The 20,124-nt window shown below is 44.3% G+C and overlaps 1 protein-coding gene across 2 annotated transcripts in view; it reads left to right on the top strand.

Annotated features, from left to right (window-relative positions):
* The window catches only part of ANTXR2 (ANTXR cell adhesion molecule 2), a 108,811-nt gene that overhangs the window by 45,120 nt on the left and 43,567 nt on the right, over positions 1 to 20,124 (top strand). For both annotated transcript variants that reach the window (XM_062622026.1, XM_062622027.1), the window contains exons 11-12: positions 12,841 to 12,919; positions 16,758 to 16,853. In XM_062622026.1, coding sequence (XP_062478010.1) covers positions 12,841 to 12,919; positions 16,758 to 16,853 — 175 coding nt within the window. The remainder of the gene's footprint in view (positions 1 to 12,840; positions 12,920 to 16,757; positions 16,854 to 20,124) is intronic.

The following is a 20,124-nucleotide window of genomic DNA, read 5'->3' as shown; positions in this document are numbered from 1 at the left end:
ATGGAGAACAGGGGAAAGGATACCCTGTGCTTTGGTGGTGAGAATTTGTGGGTGAGGATTCTGTACTGTAGTGACAGGACAATAGGTAACAGGTTTAAATTTGAACAGGGAAAGTTCAGGTTAGATATAAGGAAGAAGTTCTTTACTGTGAAGGTGGTGAGGCACTGACACAGGTAGGCCAAAGAAGTGGTGAATGCTCCATCCCTGGCTATGTTCAAGGCCAGGTTGGACAGAGCCTTGGCTGACATTGTCTGGTGTGAGGTCTCCCTGGCCATGGCAGGGGGTTGGAACTAAATGATCTGAAGGCTCTTTCCAACCCAAACCATTCTGTGATTCTATGGTTCTATAAGGTTAGCTGTATCCCTAGCAAATAATGGCCAACAGTTCAAACTTAGGCTGGTCAAATGTAACCCCTGTGTCCATACAGAGAGGCTAAAGCAGACCCCCCTGAGAACATCAGAGTCCTGCAGCCATCTCTCCTACCGTGTACGTGAGCATGAGTTGTATCACAGTATCACAGTATGCTAGAGATTGGAAGGGACCTCAAAAGATCATCTAGTCCAATCCCCCTGCTGGAGCAGGAACACCTAGATAATGTTACACAGGAATGTGTCCAGGCGAGTTTTGAATGTCTCCAGGGAAGGAGACTCCACAACCTCCCTGGGCAGTCTGTTCCAGTGTTCTGTCACCCTCACTGAGAAGAAGTTTCTTCTCAAGTTTAAGTGGAACCTCTTGTGTTCCAGTTTGTACCCATTACCCCTTGTCCTATCATTGTTTGCCACTGAGTAGAGCCTGGCTCCATCCTCGTGACACTCCCCCTTTATATATTTATATACACTAATAAGGTCACCCCTCAGTCTCTTCTTCTCCAAACTATAGAGACCCAGCTCCCTCAGTCTTTCCTCATAAGGGAGATGCTCCACTCAATCATCTTAGCTGCCCTGCGCTGGACTCTCTCCAGCAGCTCCCTGTCCTTCTTGACCTGAGGGGCCCAGAACTGGAGACAATATTCCAGATGGGGTCTCACTAGGGCAGAGTAGAGGGGAAGGAGGACCTCTCTCGACCTACTAACCACCCCCCTTCTAATACACCCCCGGATGCCATTGGCCTTCTTGGCCACAAGGGCACAGTGTTGGCTCATGGTCATCCTGTCGTCCACTTGGACCCCCAGGTCCCTCTCCCCTGCACTGCTCTCTAACAGGTCGTTCCCCAACCTGTACTGGAACCTGGGGTTGTTCCTGCCCAGATGCAGGACTCTACACTTTCCCTTGTTATATTTCATCAAGTTATTCCCTGCCCAACTCTCCAGCCTGTCCAGGTCTCGCTGGATGGCAGCACAGCCTTCTGGCGTGTCAGCCACTCCTCCCAGCTTAGTGTCATCAGCAAACTTGCTGATAGTACACTCAATTCCCTCATCTAAATTGTTGATGAATATATTAAATAATACCGGCCCCAGTACTGACCCTTGAGGCACTCCACTAGTTACAGGCCTCCAACTAGGCTCCACCCCATAGACTACAACTCTCTGGCTTCTCTCCTTCAGCCAGTTCACAGTCCACCTCACTACCTGATCATCCAGACCACACTTCCTCAATTTAGCTGTGAGGATGCTGTGGGAGACTGTGTCAAATGCTTTGCTGAAGTTAAGGTAGACCACATCCACTGTTCTGCCATCATCCATCCACCGTGTTATTTCCTCATAAAAGGCTAAGAGATTGGTCAAACATGATTTCCCCTTGGTTATGACTGCCCCTCATAACCTTCTTATCCTTGATATGCCTTAAGATGGCACCAAGGATAAGGTGTTCCATCACTTTCCCAGGGATGGAGGTGAGGCTGACCGGTCTATAGTTACCCGGGTCCTCCTTCTTGCCCTTTTTGAAGACTGGAGTGATATTTGCTTTCCTCCAGTCCTCAGGCACCTCTCCCGTTTCCCAAGATTTGGTAAAGATGATGGAGAGTGGTCTAGCAATGACTTCCACCAGTTCCCTCAGCACCCGCGAGTGCATCCCATCTGGACCCATGGATTTATGGATGTCCAGATTGCTCAACTGATGTCTAACCCATTCCTCATCGACTAAGGCAGACCGCTCCATCGACCTGACTTCATCTAAGGTCTCAGGGGTACAGGGCTCTTCAGGACTGCCTGCAGCAGAGTAGACAGAGACAAAGAAGGCATTCAGTAACTCTGCCATCTCTGTATCTTCTGTCACCAGGGCACCCATCCCGTTCATCAGTGGGGCTACATTGCCTCTGGTGTTAGTTTTATCTGCCATGTATTTGAAAAAGCTCTTTTTGCTGTCCTTGACCCTTCTCACCAGGTTTAATTCTAAGGAGGCCTTAGTCATCCTAGCTGCCTTCCTATATCCTCTAGCAGCAGCCTTGTATTCCTCCCAAGTGGCCAGCCTCTCCTTCCATGACCTGTAAACTCTCCTCTTCCACTTGAGCATACCCAGCAATTCCCTATTTAGCCATGCAGGTCTCCTGGACCTCTTCCTTGACTTCCTACGTGTCGGGATGCTCTGATCTTGAGCTCGGAAAAAGCAATCTTTGAATGCTAACCAACTATCTTGGGCCCCTTTACCTTCAAGCAGCCTTGCCCATGGGATTTCCCCTAGCAATTGCTTGAAAAGGCCAAAGTTTGCCCTGCTAAAGTCCAGGGTTGCAATTCTACTTGGTATTCTACTGGTCCTACCACACAAGATCCTGAATTCCACCATCTCGTGGTCGCTGCAACCAAGGCAGCCCTCAACCCTTACTGCTTCGACCAGACCCTCCTTGTTAGTGAGGATGAGATCCAGCAACGCTCCTCTCCTGGTCGGCTCATCCACCATTTGCAGGAGGAAGTTATCATCCATACACTGGAGGAACCTCCTGGACTGTGGCTGGGTTGCTGAGTGGTCTTTCCAGCAAACATCAGGGAAGTTAAAATCCCCCACGACGACCACGGCCTGTGACTGTGAGGCTGCTCTCAGCTGCCTGTAGAAGGCGTCGTCAACTTCCTCACCCTGATCTGGTGGTCTGTAACAGACACCCACAACAGTATCGCCCCTGCCAGCCTGCCCCTTAATTCTCACCCGCAGACTCTCAACTCGCTCATCATCTGTCCCTGAACAGAACTCGGTGCATTGTAGCTGCTCCCGCACATAAAGAGCAACCCCACCACCCTGCCTGGTTGGCCTGTCTTTCCTGAAAAGGACATAGCCCTCCATGACTATATTCCAGTCATGTGAGCTGTCCCACCACGTCTCTGTAATTGCCACCAGATCATAGTCTCCTGACTTAACACAGGTTTCTAACTCCTCCTGCTTATTTCCCATGCTGCGCGCATTGGTGTACAGACATTCCAGGGAGCGAGCTGAGCACACCGATTTCACCCTAGGATTATAGGAGGCCTCCCAGTCTTCATCAATTCTGGAGTGCTGCCCCACTGGGGCAAGCCCAGCTGCAACCCCATCCCCCTTCGAAACTAGTTTAAAGCTCTCCAAATGAGCCCTGCTAATTCGTGCCCCAGCATCCTTTTGCCTCTGTGAGATAAACCTTTCCCACTTGTCATTGTCCAGACTGGTGCCCTATAAAACCAGCTGTTATCAAAGAATCCAAAGCCCTGCCTGTAGCATCAGTCTCGAAGCCAGTCGTTTATGGACTGAATCTTCCCATTCCATCCCACATCATCAGTGGAAGATGGAAGGAGTGAGGAGAAGATCGCTTGAGCCCCAGACTCTTTCACCATCCGCCCCAAGGCCCTGTAGTCTTTCTTCATCCCCCTCAGACTGCGGGAAGCAGCTTCCCCCTCACCTGTCTGGAAGATCAGCAGCAGGTAGTAGTCTGTCTATCCCTGGTGTGCTACTACCCCTGCTTTTCAGCCTTCATGCAGGGAATGAGGGGTGGAATGGCAGAGCCTGCCTCAGTCTACCTCCAGAGATGAGGTGGGTATTGTTTGGCAACTAAGTTTTTTCTTCGACCTCTAAACCACAAAATACTTGCACTGAATGACACATCCAGCTGTATTTGCTTCTGCTGTGAACAAGGGTGAATATTTGTGCCTTAAAAACCTGAACGTGATATTGTCAGTCACAGCATGTTCCAGTTTCCCTGACCTTACAGTAACCATCAGAACAAAGCATGGTCATGGTGGCACCCCTTTGTACTGCCAGGCTACTGTGTAGGGGATAGTAAATTACACAAGGGTGAAGTGATAGGCATGCAAATAATTACACTTAGATTGGTAGTTCTGCCAACCCCCTTTCCCACCCATTCCTGCTTTCTCAGTGAGTGATTTCTGTTGACATGTAGATGTATACAAACACACAGGTGCATTATTTATGTATAGGTACATTTAGAACACATACGCTTACTTCTGGCTTTCCAATATTAACTGTGTAGTATACCTATATATTCATTTATGGAGATAGTTTTTTAAGGGAAAACATCCTTTTAAATACTAGCTGTATTTTCTTCCTTCCTGCTATGTACAGCGTTTTAGCTATTTTAATGCTGGCACTCAATTCTGAAATACCTTTGTCACCGGAATTTTAGTAACTTTTTGAGCAGTTGCCAGTTTAATTTTCAGTGTGTGAAAATTGAAGGTAAATTATTTATTACTTCCAGCAAATGCCTTTCGCAATTTTATTTAATTTTTTCATCTTTTTTAATGGCTCATAAAATGGCAGCCTTTCATTGGGTACTCATAAAGTAAGGAGCAAATGAATACTTTGCTAATAGGTTACTGTGGATTGAAATGTCAGCTGTATTTCACAGCTTTAGACCAGAGCTGGAGTTACATATGGCCTTGGGCCATGGTCCTCTTCTGTAACAATACAACAGCAGTGGGCATAAAGGAAGGAAAGAATTGCAATTGTTTGGTCTTCTCAAGTTACATTTTTTGGTAAATTATTTATTAGAATAGCCAGTGGGCGGTGGCTGATGTAGTTTAAAGTTGCAAGACTCTTGTGGTTAACTTTGGTCATAAAAAACAACATCTTTTAAAAGTTTTTTTTGTCAGACTAGGTTTTCCAGGATTGATTCGCATCCAAGAAGTGATATTTCACAGGCAGCATTTAGGAAAATCCCTTTGGCATTGAGCAAGGGCTATTAACTGTAAATAAAGCCCACAGTTTTTGCTATGACAATGAAATAGCTTTTAAAGTACAGACCACTAGAAAATTGCGTATTAGACCTGCGGTATATAAAAAGCAAGAGAGTGTGTGAGTAGCTGCACAGTGTGTTAATTACACATGCTTGTTAGCTCTGTTTGCCATCTCTTTGATTGCCCTTTACTCAAGCGCTGTGTTAGCAGTGATCAGAAGGTAGGAACGAGTGTCATGCCTAAAAGCCTTAAATAGCTGCTGGATGTGGGTACTGCTGTGTTCTGGAAGAACAGTGTGGAGGACTGCCCTTGCCTTTCCTTGGAGGCTTGTTCCCACAGCTGTGTTTTTCAAGTCAGGCACAGAGAAGCTGGTCGACTCCTTGTGTTCTGGAGTGTAACTGCAAGAAGGCCTGAACCAGCCTCCGGTATCAGAACCTCTGGGTCTGCTTCCCCTTCTTGTGTGCACAGCATGGGAACACCACACCATGACCCATGTAGCATGTGTCAGGCAGCAGAGGTGAGGTGTTAGCTGGGCACTGAAGGGTGTCTTCCTGGGTTGCTATAGCAACATCAACATTTACATTTCCAGATTATTTGTGAGTTTTATCTGGGGTTGACTTGAGGAGATACTCTGTTCTTGCAGCTTGCAAGAACTTGACATTTGGTTTTGTTCTGTGCGGATATGAAATACGTATCACTCTAACCCTCCCTTGCGAAATAGGGTTGTGTCAGAATGTCTGTTGTACCTTAGGGACAGTCTGCCCTTCTGTGTATAGTTGTGCCTTTTATGTCACCAGGTTCTATGAAACAGAGCCCAACAAGCATTCAAACATGGGCCTCACATGGGCAGCTAGTGCCTGTGGAGGCATTTCTGAAGCATTTCTGACCCACTCCACCAGGAAGACTGAAGGTACGATCTTATGACTGGCTGACCAAAACCTGTGCTGCGCTTTCCCTCATGAGCTTAAGCCTATAGTGAAAAATTACTGCATCCTCATAAGCCTTTAAATGGTTTTCCTCCAGTCTATAGAAGAAAGGGCCCCCAAGATTTCCAAGCAGTAGCTGTGACATGGGCTGGTTCAGCTGTTGGCTGATTTGAGCTTTTCTGATGGAACCCAGCACTTGTGAAATACAGTCACCAGTGGGAAATGAAGGTGCCCAAAAAATAGAATCACTGCTGGATGTTATTTTATTTTCAAAATATTTGAGGTTTATGCGAGAGTACTGAGCTAAAAGCCTCACACATGTAGACAGTTAGTAGTAAATGATAGATGTATTTATGTAGATGTCTTTCTTGTGGATGTTTGTGAATGAGCGAGTGGAAGAAATAGGACACCTAGTTTTTGGAACTCCAAATTTGAAGGGGTAGCGTTTCTGTGAATTAGCAGCACACATAGCCCATCAAACAGGTGGATGCTAAGGAAATGAAAAAACGTGTTTCTTATCCCCTACAGACATGACAGTTTCAGGAAGGGACTGATTTTGTATGTTGACAGCTTCACCCTTTTGAGGATGAGGTAATTATCTGTCTGAGTTCACTTCTGTGGCTTCTAGAACTGAGGGAGTATGATCAGCTCCTAGGAAATAGCTCATCCCTGCAGCAGTGTATCAGCATGGAAGCTGATAGGGAAACTGGTTGTTCTGTATCTGCTCTGATAGCTGATGTGCTTGCTCAGTGAGCCTGTTGCTTGGTATATTTGTCAGACAGCCTGACAGCTAAAGGTTTGCGGAATGCAAAGCTCCACAGAGCTGAGATGGCAGGTGGCACCAGGGACTGGAAACCTACAGAATCCAATGAGCAGTGGGCCTGCTTCTCATTCAGACACTTGTGGTGTTGATGCCCTTTTCTAGGTATGGCCAGAATGGTGTACAGAGGTGTTGCTGTGAATGAGTATCAGATCTGTAGACCACACTGGAAGTAGAGTCAGGCCCAGGGGGGGACAGGAGCTTGCTCCATGGCACCTCCTAAAAATATGGGTATGCTCCCCATTTTAGCAACCATCTCAAGAACTGGCCTTCAAGAACCAGCCTGAGCAGACTTCATGGTAATCATAGAATCATAGAATGGTTTGGGTTGGAAAGGACCTTAAGATCATCCAGTTCCAAGCCCCTGCCATGGGCAGGCATGACTCACAGTAGAATGTGTCGCCCAAGGCTCTCCATCCTGGCTTTGAACACTGCCAGGGATGGAGTATTTACCACTTCTTTGGGCAACCTGTGCCAGTGCCTCATCACCCTCACAATAAAGAACTTCTTCCTTAGATCTAACTTCAGCTTCCCCTGTTTCATTTTAAACCCATCACCCCTTGTCCTATGCTACAGTCCCTGATGAAGAGTCCTTCTCCAGAGTCCTTCTAGGCCTCCTTCAGATACTGGGAGGCTGCTCTGAGGTCTCCACGCAGCCTTCTCCAGGCTGAACAGCCCCAATTTTCTTAGCCTCTCTTCATACGGGAGGTGCTCCAGGCCCTGATCATCCTTGTGGCCTCCTCTGGACTTGCTCCAACAGCTCCTTCTTATGTTGAAGACATCAGAACTGCACACAGTACTCCCAGTGGGGTGTCACAAGAGCAGACCACACCTGGAGTACTGTTCAGTTAATGGCAAGTTTCTTCCTGGTCGTTGTGCCGGTCTGAGATTTCTGTGGCACTTCTGAGCATCTGTTTTCACCAGCTCATGCACTCTAAAAGCAATTGTTTATTTGTCATGTGCCTGATGCCTGACTGTGGCTGTGTTCTGACACTAAAGAAAAGAGCTGAGTTGTGTCCCAGGGACCACACCTGCTCAGCACACCACCCCTCTGGGACTGGGGCAGGTCACATAAGAGAATAGATTACAGATGTCCATACACCCTTTTCTCCTAAATCCAAGGGGAAATACTTAGATAAGTGAATAGATCTGGAATGCAGCACTCAGGCTTAGACAGCACATCATCCAAGCAAATATTTTTGCTGGGGCTGGAATTAAAAGCTGCTTTTTCTAGTAGAAGACAGAAGTCTTCTGTAGTGTTTCATCCATATGTGTTTCAGGTTCCCATTTTGCTCAATTTGCTAGCAAAGACCATCTAAAAAGGTAGTTTCTTTCCATAATAATTAAGTGGACAGACGTTGCATGTTGCAGCCAGGACTCGTTGAGCTCACAGTGGCAAATAGACTGTCTGGTAGCTACAGAACACTCCTAGAAAAAAGCCTCATTCAGCCATTTCACACAAAGGCAAGAGAGAACTGCCCCTAAAAATTGAAGAAAATAGTATGTATTGAAGCAGGAGAATGTAGTTTGGTGCACAACACAGGGAAAGTAAAAGAAAAAAGGGTGACTTTTTCTTCAAGGTTCAATGCGTAAGAGAGAAACGGTGTGAGAAGTTTAACAGGGTTGACTGTTAAGGCTTGAAAGCTGGGCTTTTTCTAAGGCAGCCAAGAAACTCCAACAGCTAAGTCACAGGTCCAGGAATTCACAGGGTACGCTGTCTGTCTCACACACTGAAGCAGTTAGTGTGAAAGGCAGTACTTCAGCGAGTTAGAGCACCCACCTCCAGATTAAGGCATGGTGGCACATAGATTTTTGCTGACAAACCAGTCAAGGTGTGGAGGACATCCTGGAGGGGATGGGAAGCATTGCTGCAAAAAGCGGGAGTTTGTTTCCTGAAGAGCTGTATGGGTATTTGGAAAGGGTATGTGGAAACAGGCTTCTATGAATATCTGTTTGAAATAATTTCCATTATCATTCTAGTGGACTTAGCAGTTTGGTTGGTTGTTTTTTGTTTTTTTTTTTTTTTTTTGGTAGTGTTTGTTATACAGGAAAATGAAACATAAACATGAATTAAACATGAAATTAAACATCATCAGGGACTGTAGTGATGGGACAAGTGGTGATGGGTTTAAAATGAAACAGGTTAAATATAAGTAAGAAGTTCTTTACTGTTAGAGTGGTGAGGCACTGGCATGGGCTACCCAAAGAAGTGGTGAATGCTCCACCCCTGACAGTGTTGAAGGCCAGGCTGGACAGAGCCTTGGGTGACACAGTCTAGTGTAAGGTGTCCCTGCCCATGGCAGGGAGTTGGAACTGGATGATGTTAAGGTCCTTTCCAACCCAAACCATTCTATGATTCTATGAGTAGCATTTAGTGATACTGGTAGGATAGTGAGAACAGGCCTCAACAGCCATTTACTTCTCTTCTGATCTCTCAGATGTGTTTTGTTTCCTAGTAGCTCAGATGAAAAACATGTGATGCCGAGTAGATGACATTTCAGATATAGTGCCTGCTAGTGCTGGCAGCAGCACTCAGCCACTGATGCACCCTCCCTTTCAATCACATAGGTTTGGGACTGGTAATGGCACATTGCACAGATCAGCAAACTGCTGGAGGGTAAAAAACCTGGTGAACGATGCTAGAAGATACTGCTGACTGACAAGAAGAACACACATGGGTCAGAGGCAAGGTTGATATTGCCAGGCAGCAAAAAGGATTTGCTTGGATAGCAGAAAAAAATCCCATGGGAGATAGAGGATTCATATTCATTTCTTATTTTTGTTTTTTTATATGAAATGAGGAAAAAGCAAGCATCTGAATGTGTTTTGGAAATTTGGCCTCAGTAGCTGGCAGCAGTTCTGGTCAGATGTTACTGGCCAAATCTAGCAGTTCTTCACTGCTGCAAAGACACAATTATTTTTTCTTTCAGTGAGAGTTTTGTCCAACAATAGACTACAGAAATAGTTCCAACAAAAGGTAAAAGAGCTGAGGAAAAGGCTACAATGTATTTAGACACAGTTAAAATAGGACTGGAGATCAAGTCAAGCAGAGGGTATATAAAAAACTAAGTTCTTAAAGAATGTGATATGTTAATTTAAAAATCAAAATTGGGTGGTGGACTATCTGTGGATTTAGAGCAGTTGGAAGGGTTCTTCCCATGAAAGCAGGCTCTGAACCATCAGTGTCATCCCAGCTACGGCACACACCATTACTTCAGAAAGTTCAAAGTAGAAGGGCTGAACAGCTTTTATGTTCAGGAAACTTGGAGCACTGTGTGCAGTTCTGATGTCTTCAACAGAAGGGCATGGTGCTGTTGGAGCAAGTCCAGAGGAGGCCACGAGGATGATCAGGGGCTGGAGCACCTCCTGTATGAAGAGAGGCTAAGAAAATTGGGGCTGTTCCGCCTGGGGAAGGGAAGCTGCATGGAGACCTCATAGCAGCCTTCCAGTATCTGAAGGAGGCCTAGAAGGATGCTGGGGAGGGACTCTTCATCAGGGACTGTAGTGATAGGACAAGGGGTGATGGGTTCAAACTGAAACAGGGAGTTCAGGTTAGATATAAAGAAGAGGTTCTTTATTGTGAGGGTGGTGAGGCACTGGAACAGGTTGCCTAAAGAAGTGGTGAATGCTCCACCCCTGTCAGTGTTCAAGGCCAGGTTGGACAGAGCCGTGGGTGTGGGAGACATGTTCTACTGTGAGTCATCCCTGCCCATGGCAGGAGTTTGGAACTGGATGATCTTAAGGTCCTTTCCAACCCAAACCATTCTGTGATGCTATGATTCTATGAAATGTGATCGCAGTAAATGCCCTTGCTCAGGAGTAACCGCTCTTGGAACTTCGTGCACAGCCTGTGGAATGTTTCTCTGAGTCTTGCTTTAAAAAAACAAGGCTAACAGGGGAAAAGAAAACATTTAAGAGATTAATCTTTCCTCTCTAAATTTGTGCTTAACTGAAAAGTTGCTATCCAAAACTATATGTGTGTGCTGTGGATTCCTCAGTATTTATGGACTGAATTCTGTTACTCCCTTTCATCTTGAGACATGCTATGATTCTGTGCTTGAGTTACACCCAGTTATAGGTGATGCAGTGCTTTTACCTGGGTGCAGAAGGATGTGACCCCAGGCCAGCAGAGTGAGTCACATCACTGTAACTGGGCTAGGTTAGCGACTTGAAAGCTTGGTATGATATGCTTATGGTGCACACATCTCCAGAAGGCTGAAGAGTTTAAACGCACACATTTCCTCAGGGACACTTGTCAGGATCTGGGCTTTCAACAGCACAGCGTGTGCTTAAGTCCTTTATCCAGAAACGGTACAGCATGGGATTGTCCTGCACTGCAATCAGGAGGGTTCTTCAGCCTAAGTCAAGCAAAGTTGTTGTGCTTAAATTTCCCACAGCACTTCTCATTGAAATGGCAAAGCAAAACATGGGAAAAAGCACCAAGTGTAAAAAAAAATTCATCACCAACAAAAGTTTGGGTATAGTTTGCTTTATTTAGTGTGCTGGAAGGGAACTGAATTAATTTTTTATTTTTATCTGTTCTGATTCACTTATTCCAACAATAGTTAGAAATAAATGAGAGTTATTCTTTCTGTTAGATCAATTATTCATAACACAGATCATTTAAAAATTAGTTTAGCAGACACAGCTTGCTTCATTTTTACTAAAACTGAAAAAAGAAATTAGCCAAATTAGTTAAAATAGCTTTGAACTCCATATTGACAAAAGCATTTGTGCCAGAATAAAAATTCATGACATATAAGAATGGTATAAATGATTAATCATGTTATTAGTTCATGGATATCTATATTTTTATTTAATTACATCTATGCATAATATAAACTGTCTGAATCTTGGGAATCCAAGCCAGAGAAGCTGAAGAGTCATCTTATATTTAACATGCACCATGTGTTGTTTTCTTCTAAGGTTAATTTGTAAAATGTAAATCACATACTATTTGTAAGCAATGTTTGAGTACTATTTATAGAAAGTCTTGACCATTTATAATTATCTGACATTTTTATCCATAATGTCTGCTATGACTAAAGAGTTGCTTATGGAACAGACAAAACAGTGTTATTTTTACAGCTGAACTTCATTTGATTTGATGTAAAACTTTTCAGAGTAATTTATGCCCCATAAAGTAGTGAAGGGTTTTTCTGTACTCTGATAGTTATCTGTCAAGCAGACTATTTCCCAGTAGGATTCAACACAGTATCCTGTCGTGGCTTAAAACCAGTCAGGCAGCTTGTTCACTCACTGCCCCCCTTCTTTCCCTCCCCCTACTCCCAGGGGGACGGAGAGGAGAATCGAAAAGAATGCAACTCCCAAGGGCTGAGATAAGAACAGTTTAGTAACTAAGGTATAACACAAATCACTGCTGCCACCACCAATAATAACAATGATAAAGGAAATAACAAGGGAAGAGAATACATCACCTCACCACCAGCCAACCGATAACTCTCCCCCCCCCAGCCCGACCAAGCACTGACCCATACCTCCTCCAACCCTGCAGACTCCCAGCCCTTCCGGCTAACTCCCGGTTACATCCTGGGCATGACGTGCTGTGGTATGGAACACCTCTTTGGCTAGCTTGGGTCAGGTGTCCTGTCTCTGCTTCCTCCCTGCTTCCCCTCCTCCCTGGCAGAGCATGAGGCTCACAAAGTCCTTGACCAAACCAAAGCATCATTGTTATCAGCTCTGTTCCCGAGCTGAAAGTCAAAACACTGCACTGCACCAGCTACCAAGAAGGAGAAAAATGACTGCTACTGCTGAACCCAGGACAACCCAAAACTGTTTTCTGAATGCCCCAAGGTCCAACCCTGTAGCAGCCAAGTCACTCCTGATATCTAGAGCAGCTCAATTCCCAACTCCCATTTTCCTCTCTTGGAAAATGTTCTTTGTTGAACACAGTCTGTATGGACAAGTGCCTCTGTAGCATGTATGTGTTGTTACTGACTGCTTTATGGCTGCTGATTCTTGGTTTTCTCTTTCTTTCTTTACAGAACTCTGGAAGTGTTGGTGAGTTTGAGTGAAGGGCAATCTTTCATGTCCAGCTCATTAACAATCACAGCTTCAGAGTGTGTAAGTAAGCGGATAACATCAGTCAGTCTAAAATCCTGAAATCCAGTTTCTCTTTTGGCTTTACCATTGCACAACTTCTCAGTGCAGAGAACCTCAGCGCATGGCAAGTCCTGGTGGACATCTGGAGCACCCAACTACAAATACACCTGTGCAGACACATATGGAATAGACAGAATTCTATTGATACCTGAGTTCTTAATGTGTAGTGCTCACATATATGGATGTCCTAAGATGCTTTCTCTGTATTTTGACACACACTTAGAATCTGTTTTATAACACACAACAAAGGGTTTTCAGCTAGTTAAGTTCTCTGATGAAGCATGTGTGTATGTGGGGGTTACAGACAAGATTTTTTCCTGTAGTTATATAAAACAATTCCCTTAACTCTTCTCATTAAGCTGGAAAACGGATTTATTTTAGGAAGATCTTTTCTTTGCAGGACCCTATGTAAGTGAAGCATTGCTATACGTATCATATGAGACTTCCTAATAACACACAAAAGCCATGTCTCATGTGGCAGGCTTGGAGTTTTACCTTTGCCTTCTGATGTAGGCTCTAAGGGTTTCTCCTCTCACTGATGTTGCATGTGTTCTGCTAGCTGCTTCAGGGGTTGCTGATTTAGACCATCTGCAGAACAGTTTAAATAGAGGAAAAGCCCTGGAAATCTCCTCTCCCAGGGTACTTCATCTGGCTCTGGCCGTGAGATCCAAGTAGTGTCTGTGTGTTTGTGGTCTGGGCAGGGCTTGTATTTTTCTGGAGCTTGGGAATTGTATTTTGCTAAATGACTTTAGCACAATGTGCAGCTGAGGCTTTCAAAATATTGGGAAGCTTCCGTGCCATCAGAGATTTGCTCACTTTAACAGTAATCATTTGGTAAGAGCCAGGTGTGAGACAGTCACCTCGGGTCCTGTCCCAGCACAGTGCACTTCCGACATGCTGTGGGATCAGTGGGAGCAGGCTGAAGCTGAGTAGACAGGACCTTCAGACTTCAGCCTGGTATTGAAGGTGGTTATAATCCTATGGGAGGATACTAATGCCACGTAACTTTACATACCTGACTTTGGTGCCCAGATATGGAGTGCAGGCTCTCAACTCTGTTAATTAGAGGAGATAGTCTTTGTCAAAGCACAGGCTGGAGCGCTTAAATTTAGCCTAGGGTTAAGGTAGTGTGAACATCTGGCTATGTTTTCTCATAGGCTTAGAGAGAAGTTAACAACAGCTTCTAGGATAAACCACATACTTAGCAGTCAGTGACTTTCCTAGTGTAATATATCCAATTTCTTACCTCACATTCCCGCTGTCTGTTAATTTCCTGTCTCTTCTGTATTATGTAGGCAAGAGAGGTGAAATGTTTGCAGTTTGACACCAGACCACTACGTAGGGCTGGAGGTTTGGAAAGCGTGCTGTGCATGGATACCCTGTTTTTTGAAATCTCTCTCATTTAATAATTGACTTGACTGCAGTTTTTCTGTCAGGCACAGAACATACAGAACAGTACCTGCTGCTCATTAGCATATATTCTTCCAACAGTATTTGGTCACAGAATCATAAAATCAAAGATTGGTTTGGGTTGTAAAGCACCTTAAAAATACCCAGTTCCAAACCCCTGCTATGGGCAGAGACACCTCACAGTAGACCATTTTGCCCAAGGCTCTGTCCAGCCTGGCCTTGAACGCTGCCAGGTGTGGAGCTTCACCACCCTCACAGTAAGGAACCTCTTCCTTATATCTATCCTGAAGTTTCCCTGTTTCAGTTTAAACCCATCAGCCCTTGTCCTGTCGCGACAGTCCCAGATAATGAGTCCCTCTCCAGCATCCTTGTAGACCCCCTGCAGATACTGGAAGGCTGCTCTGAGATCTCCACCTTATTGCTCGTAGGTAATTAAGCTAAGAGAAAAAATGACATTTTTCTTCTGTTCATTTAAAACCTAAATACTTTTGTAACTGTAGAAATCAGAGTCATGTCAATTCAGCCCTTCAGTTACAGGAAGAAAGCCTGAATGAATTGAGAGCTGAAGAAACATATACTACCCGAATCACATTTCTCTGTTTAAAGGCTCTATCATTCAAAAGCATTTCAGTCTTGCCCCAAAACATGCTGAAGCAGCCTCTCGGCATGATAATGTAAGGCCAGTACAGTCACAGGAGCTTGCTGGAAACTAGCAGAGGGCTGTTTTTATCTTAGTCCATTTCCAGTCTGTCCCTGTGCCCCCTTAAAAATGGCTAAGATTGCAGAGATAGGTAAAAACAAAGCATCGATGCAAAGCACCCTACCACACTGCTGGGTCTTCCCTTTGCTGTGCTGTCTGAGTCAGAAGTTTTCACTAACAGGAAACACAAAGAGTGCAGATGTGCATTGACAAAAAAAAATTGTTGTACTTCTGTTCACCCTCTTTTTATTTTTTTCTTTGCCTTTCATACACGTTGCAGCAAAGACAGCTCCACACAAGGAGAGCTGCTGTTTCCATAGTAGCAGATGGGCAACTGCAAAAAATGGGTCATTGCTGGAATTGTTCCACTAATTCTGATAGCTGAGCAGCTGATGGCTGGTTGGTGTAGATGAGTTATAAGTTATAGCCTCCCCTAGCAAACACACGGTGCTGCAGTGAAAACAAACAAAAGATACGTGGCATCTAGGCACTGTGGCACGCATCCCACCTGCTTCTCGTAAACATGTATGAGTCACTGCACCTACGTGTACTTACTGTAGAATCACAGAATCCCATACTCGTTTGGGTTGCATAGGAACTTAAAATAATCCAGTTCTAACTCCCTGCCACAGGCAAGGACACTTCCACTAGCAACTTCCAGGTTGTTCCAGGCGCTGTTGAAGCTGACTCTGAACACTACCAGGGATAGAACATTGATCACTTCTTTGGGCAACCTGTTCTAAACATGGAACAAAGCTCAGTTTCAGCTTCCAGTTGTAATGGTGTATCTCCAGTACAACCTCTTTCACTTTGACAGGGCTACTCACACTGTATACCAGCCTTAGTGACTTCAACTTTGTTTTCTATCACAAGTCTTCATGGAAAAGGAAAATTCAAAAATTACTAAGAAGAAAGCTTCAAATTCTCTTAGTTTAAAAAAATTAGCTTCCTTTCCTTTTTCCTCACCTGAAGTCTAAACAACTTCTCTTTTCCCAAGGCCACTGTTGCACTGTTTTCTGCATGTTGTACTAAACCAGCACAGCAGCACGAAACACCAAGTGTAAGAATAAAAGCACCTACAGGATGTGGTTTTGAGGTGGTGGGAGATGGGCTGCTCATTTCTTTACTAAAAGCACTATTGCTGGAAGCAGTAACACTTGGTCAGAAAATCTCAGGATGGTGGGTTCAGGTTCAAACAGCACTACTACAGATATTCAGTGTGCTGTATATAGAATCATAGAATGGTTTGGGTTGGACAGGACCTTAAGATAATATAGTTCCAACCCCCCAGCCATGGGCAGGGAAGCCTCACACTAGACCGTGTTGGCCCTATGCAGTGTGAATGCCCCAGGTGTGTGGGCAATAAGCATAATAGCCTTATATGTGTATTGTTAGGAGAGATTTCTTAAAATTCCACCCACCAATCCATACAGACCTGTGTTGTCACAGAAAGAAGAGGAGGAGGACTCCTCACTCAGGAGGACTCCTCACTCAGGAGGAGTCTTACTTTGTTTGTGTCCAGCAACAGCTCATTTCTTAGCAGTTAGTGTACACTTTGTTTTCTTCAAGTTGGGCCTTACTCATTTGGGATTTTTATCATTCAGTACAAAGCTGTTTTGGAGTGAATGGGAATACCGGCAGCAGTTGTTTGCAACATCCACTGACACTGTCTTTCTGCTTTCTTCTCAGTCTAGTGGAGTAGCAGCTCTTGTTGCTGTTCTTGTGTTGTTACTGTTAGTGGCACTCGCTCTGCTCTGGTGGTTCTGGCCCCTCTGCTGCAAAGTGGTGAGTAAAGACTGTTGGAAACTGTCAATGCATGTCTGACTCATGATGATAACTCATAGGGAAACTCAGGCTGGGAAACACAGATACCATGGGAAACAGGTTTATTAACAGGAGAGCTACATGTGACATATGCTGTCTATTGAGGGAGTTTTCTGTAATTAGCAATACACACTAAATGGAAGAACAGACAACTTCAACACTGAGGGCTGCACTCTTAGCAGTTCTTCTGGCTTTCTGAGACTTGCACGCAGGGAAACGAGCACCAGCATGCTGCTGTGATGCTCATTGGCTTTCTACTGAGTAAGCACATGTTCTATTTCTGTAAAAGTCTTTCATAAAAGCCTTTTATTATTTGGAAGTTGTTTGCCATAGTGGTATGAAGATGTTACCCTGAAATCGATATTTTAGAAGTACTAGCACTTAAAATTGATATTTGTAATCCATTAAGGGCTCTCAAGGTAGAAATCCCTTATTGTCTTAATAATCCTTTGCATACATTGAATCTCTCTTCATCAGAGTGCATGTTTATTATTCATCCAGTTCAATGACAGTGCTGAGGACTTGGGGAATGGAGGTTGCTTCCAGGGTGTTAACTGCACTCCTTGTCTTGTCTTGGGCTTGTCTTGGGGACAGCAGAAGAACCCGTTTCTGATTCTCACCTGACCATGCTGAAACCCTTGGGTGCGGTCTGTCAGACCTCAGGCTATCCTAGGGCAAGAAGTCCTCAGCTCCCATCTGCATCCTCATTGTCTGGGGTTTCTGTGTCCTCTATGAACTCATCTCTAATAAGAAGACTCTCTTCTGTCTCATTCTTCAAAGTACAGCCCCATCACAAATCTCAGGAGTTTGCCTGTTAGCTATTTTACTTCAACTTTGTTTTCTATCACGAGTCTTCTGTAGAAAAGGGAAATTCAAAATCACTAAGAAGAAAGCTTCCAATTTTCTTTATTTAAAGTAATTAGGTAACCTTAACTCATAGGCCATCTTCACACTTCTTAGTTTCTATACTTCCCAAATGTAGAAAGCAGCTACAAATAGGCTAGTTTGTCAGAGCTCTCAGTACAACTTACCTCGCCTTAGTAGGGGTTGTCACTAGCTGAATATGACTGTCAGAACATAATCCATGTGTCTACAATTTATGTTAGCCCAGAATCAGTCTTTTGCATCTGGAAGTGCAGTTGATCACACCATACTCAATTGTGCATTCAGTTTTCCTCATCTGCCAAGTGGATGTTTGAGGGTTTTTTTCAGCATCAAGTTTACACATGCAGTGAAAAAAATCCAAATACTCTTCATATTGGTCAGTGTTCAGAAGTCAGTGCTTGTCAGTGGTCAGTTCTCATGCTGTAGTACAACCTCATACACTGTGCATTTTCCTTTCATTACGGTAAGAAGTGACTGCAGTATCTCATCCTCTTGAGAGGAGGAATTCTCTTTCCAGTGGTGACTCTGTAATGACATCAGTAAGGTGCTTTCTGGATTTTTTAATGTTCAAACCCTACATTAAAAAAAAAGGTCAGATCTATAGTTCTACAGGTTAATTTCCAGTCCTTTTGGTAGTTATGCTAGTGTAATACATTAAAATGTTAGCTGCACCAGCCTATGCCTGTTACAAGTGAAAGGAGTTCAGTTTACATTACAGGTATACATCAACACATGTGCAGAGCTCTGGAGGGGTATCTCAGGTAGGACCCAATTCATGGGAAGAGATGCCCTTTATAACCAATTACAGAGTGAAGATCCTACATTGGGTGCCGAGGATGCACTGTGGCATTAAGGCAGGGTTCTTTCTGGACTGGTCTCTTGTGTGGAGATACATCTCCACAAAGCAGCACTGAGCTGTGAGAAAACATCCCTTGGTTCTCACTCACCTTGGGTTTAAGTCTGTTCCTTTCTGATGCGTACTTTAAGGGATGGTAACTTACCTGAGTATCTTTCCTGGATATAGTGTTTGATACAGGAGTAATTGGCTATTTCTGGGGACGTCTTGATCTATAGATGATTGGTAAATTATTACTAAGAAGCAGCCTGACTTCTGTGGGCCCAATAAAGCCACAGCACTTTAAATGTTAGTGCCCTCTGTTGTCTTCGCCCCACCTCTTATGGATATTATTTGTTTCTTTGAAAAGGAAAGGTAATTTTAGACTCAGTGCTACAACAGTACTGAGTTCCAAACCCATATATTCTTGCACTGAACTGACTCTTTTCCTTTCCTTGTGTTTTGATGTCTGTTTCCTCCATCCATTATACCATTCCTCCATTCTTCTCCCTCTCTCCTGCACCTGAGGTTCTCACAGTACATGTTACTGCCAATTCTGGCTATGCAGCTTTGGGTTTTGGTGATGGTGTCCTTGATGAGAGGCAGCAAATCAGGCACAGGCAGGACCTTCTCTGACTCTGCTTCCCTGGCAGAGTGCAGCGTCTAGTTTTGTGGGACAAAGAATAGGAGCAAAGGAGAAAGCCGCAGCCCTCAAGCCTTGTAAACTTCCCATGCTTCAGAATCAAATGGGAGAGAGGGAGGCAAAAGGTGTCCTGGACAGAACACAGTGAGTGTCTGGAGCCACATGAGCATGTAATCCCTTCCACAGTAAGCCTCAGCTGATTTGGGCACTCCATTCTTGCTGGGCCTCAGTCCTGACTGTGTTCCTCGCTGTAAGGTCGATGTTGGGTGTTGGGGTAGGTGGACTCCTTTTCCTTGTTCTTCCTCCCTCCCACCCTTTTTTTTTTTTTTTAAAGCAGTTTACTGTTGACAGTTCTTTCACTCTTCTTCCCTCAATATCAGAGCATATGATCGCATCAAGCTGGCTTCAGGCTCTGGTGCTGACATTTCCTAATGCCCACATCACACGAACATTTGAAAAGTGTTAATGAGCAGATCAAAGGGACTGTTGCCTGAAGTAACTAACTTTTTTTTTCTTTCTTTAAGAAATCAGCTCTCCTCCAAACTCAGTTCTTCATTCTTTGCAACTAAATAAATGAGATGCAGCCTTTCATGGTGATGATGATGCTGATAAGCCAAAACAAAATTAGGAAGTGAACCCTCGCTACCTGGGGTTAATAAGACAGCAGCATTATTCAGTCTTCCCTATTTAAACCATCTGAATCAAGTTCAGGGAAAGGTAATTTGAAGTATTAAGATCTCCAGTATGTGCAGTTTCATGCTACATTTGCATTCTTTTCTGCCAAAGCTGCATCAGTTCCTTGGATTTCTGTTTCTTAAAAATGGCTTTCTACTAAAAAATGGCTTAAAAGTGGCTTTCTACTGATTTCA

Source organism: Pezoporus occidentalis, unplaced genomic scaffold, assembly GCF_034315485.1.
Source record: "Pezoporus occidentalis ecotype Australia unplaced genomic scaffold, CSIRO_AGI_Poc_V1 ctg238, whole genome shotgun sequence".
Classification (NCBI taxonomy): domain Eukaryota; kingdom Metazoa; phylum Chordata; class Aves; order Psittaciformes; family Psittacidae; genus Pezoporus; species Pezoporus occidentalis.
Note: the sequence above shows the minus strand (reverse complement) of the source record. Positions and strands in the feature narration are given on the sequence as shown.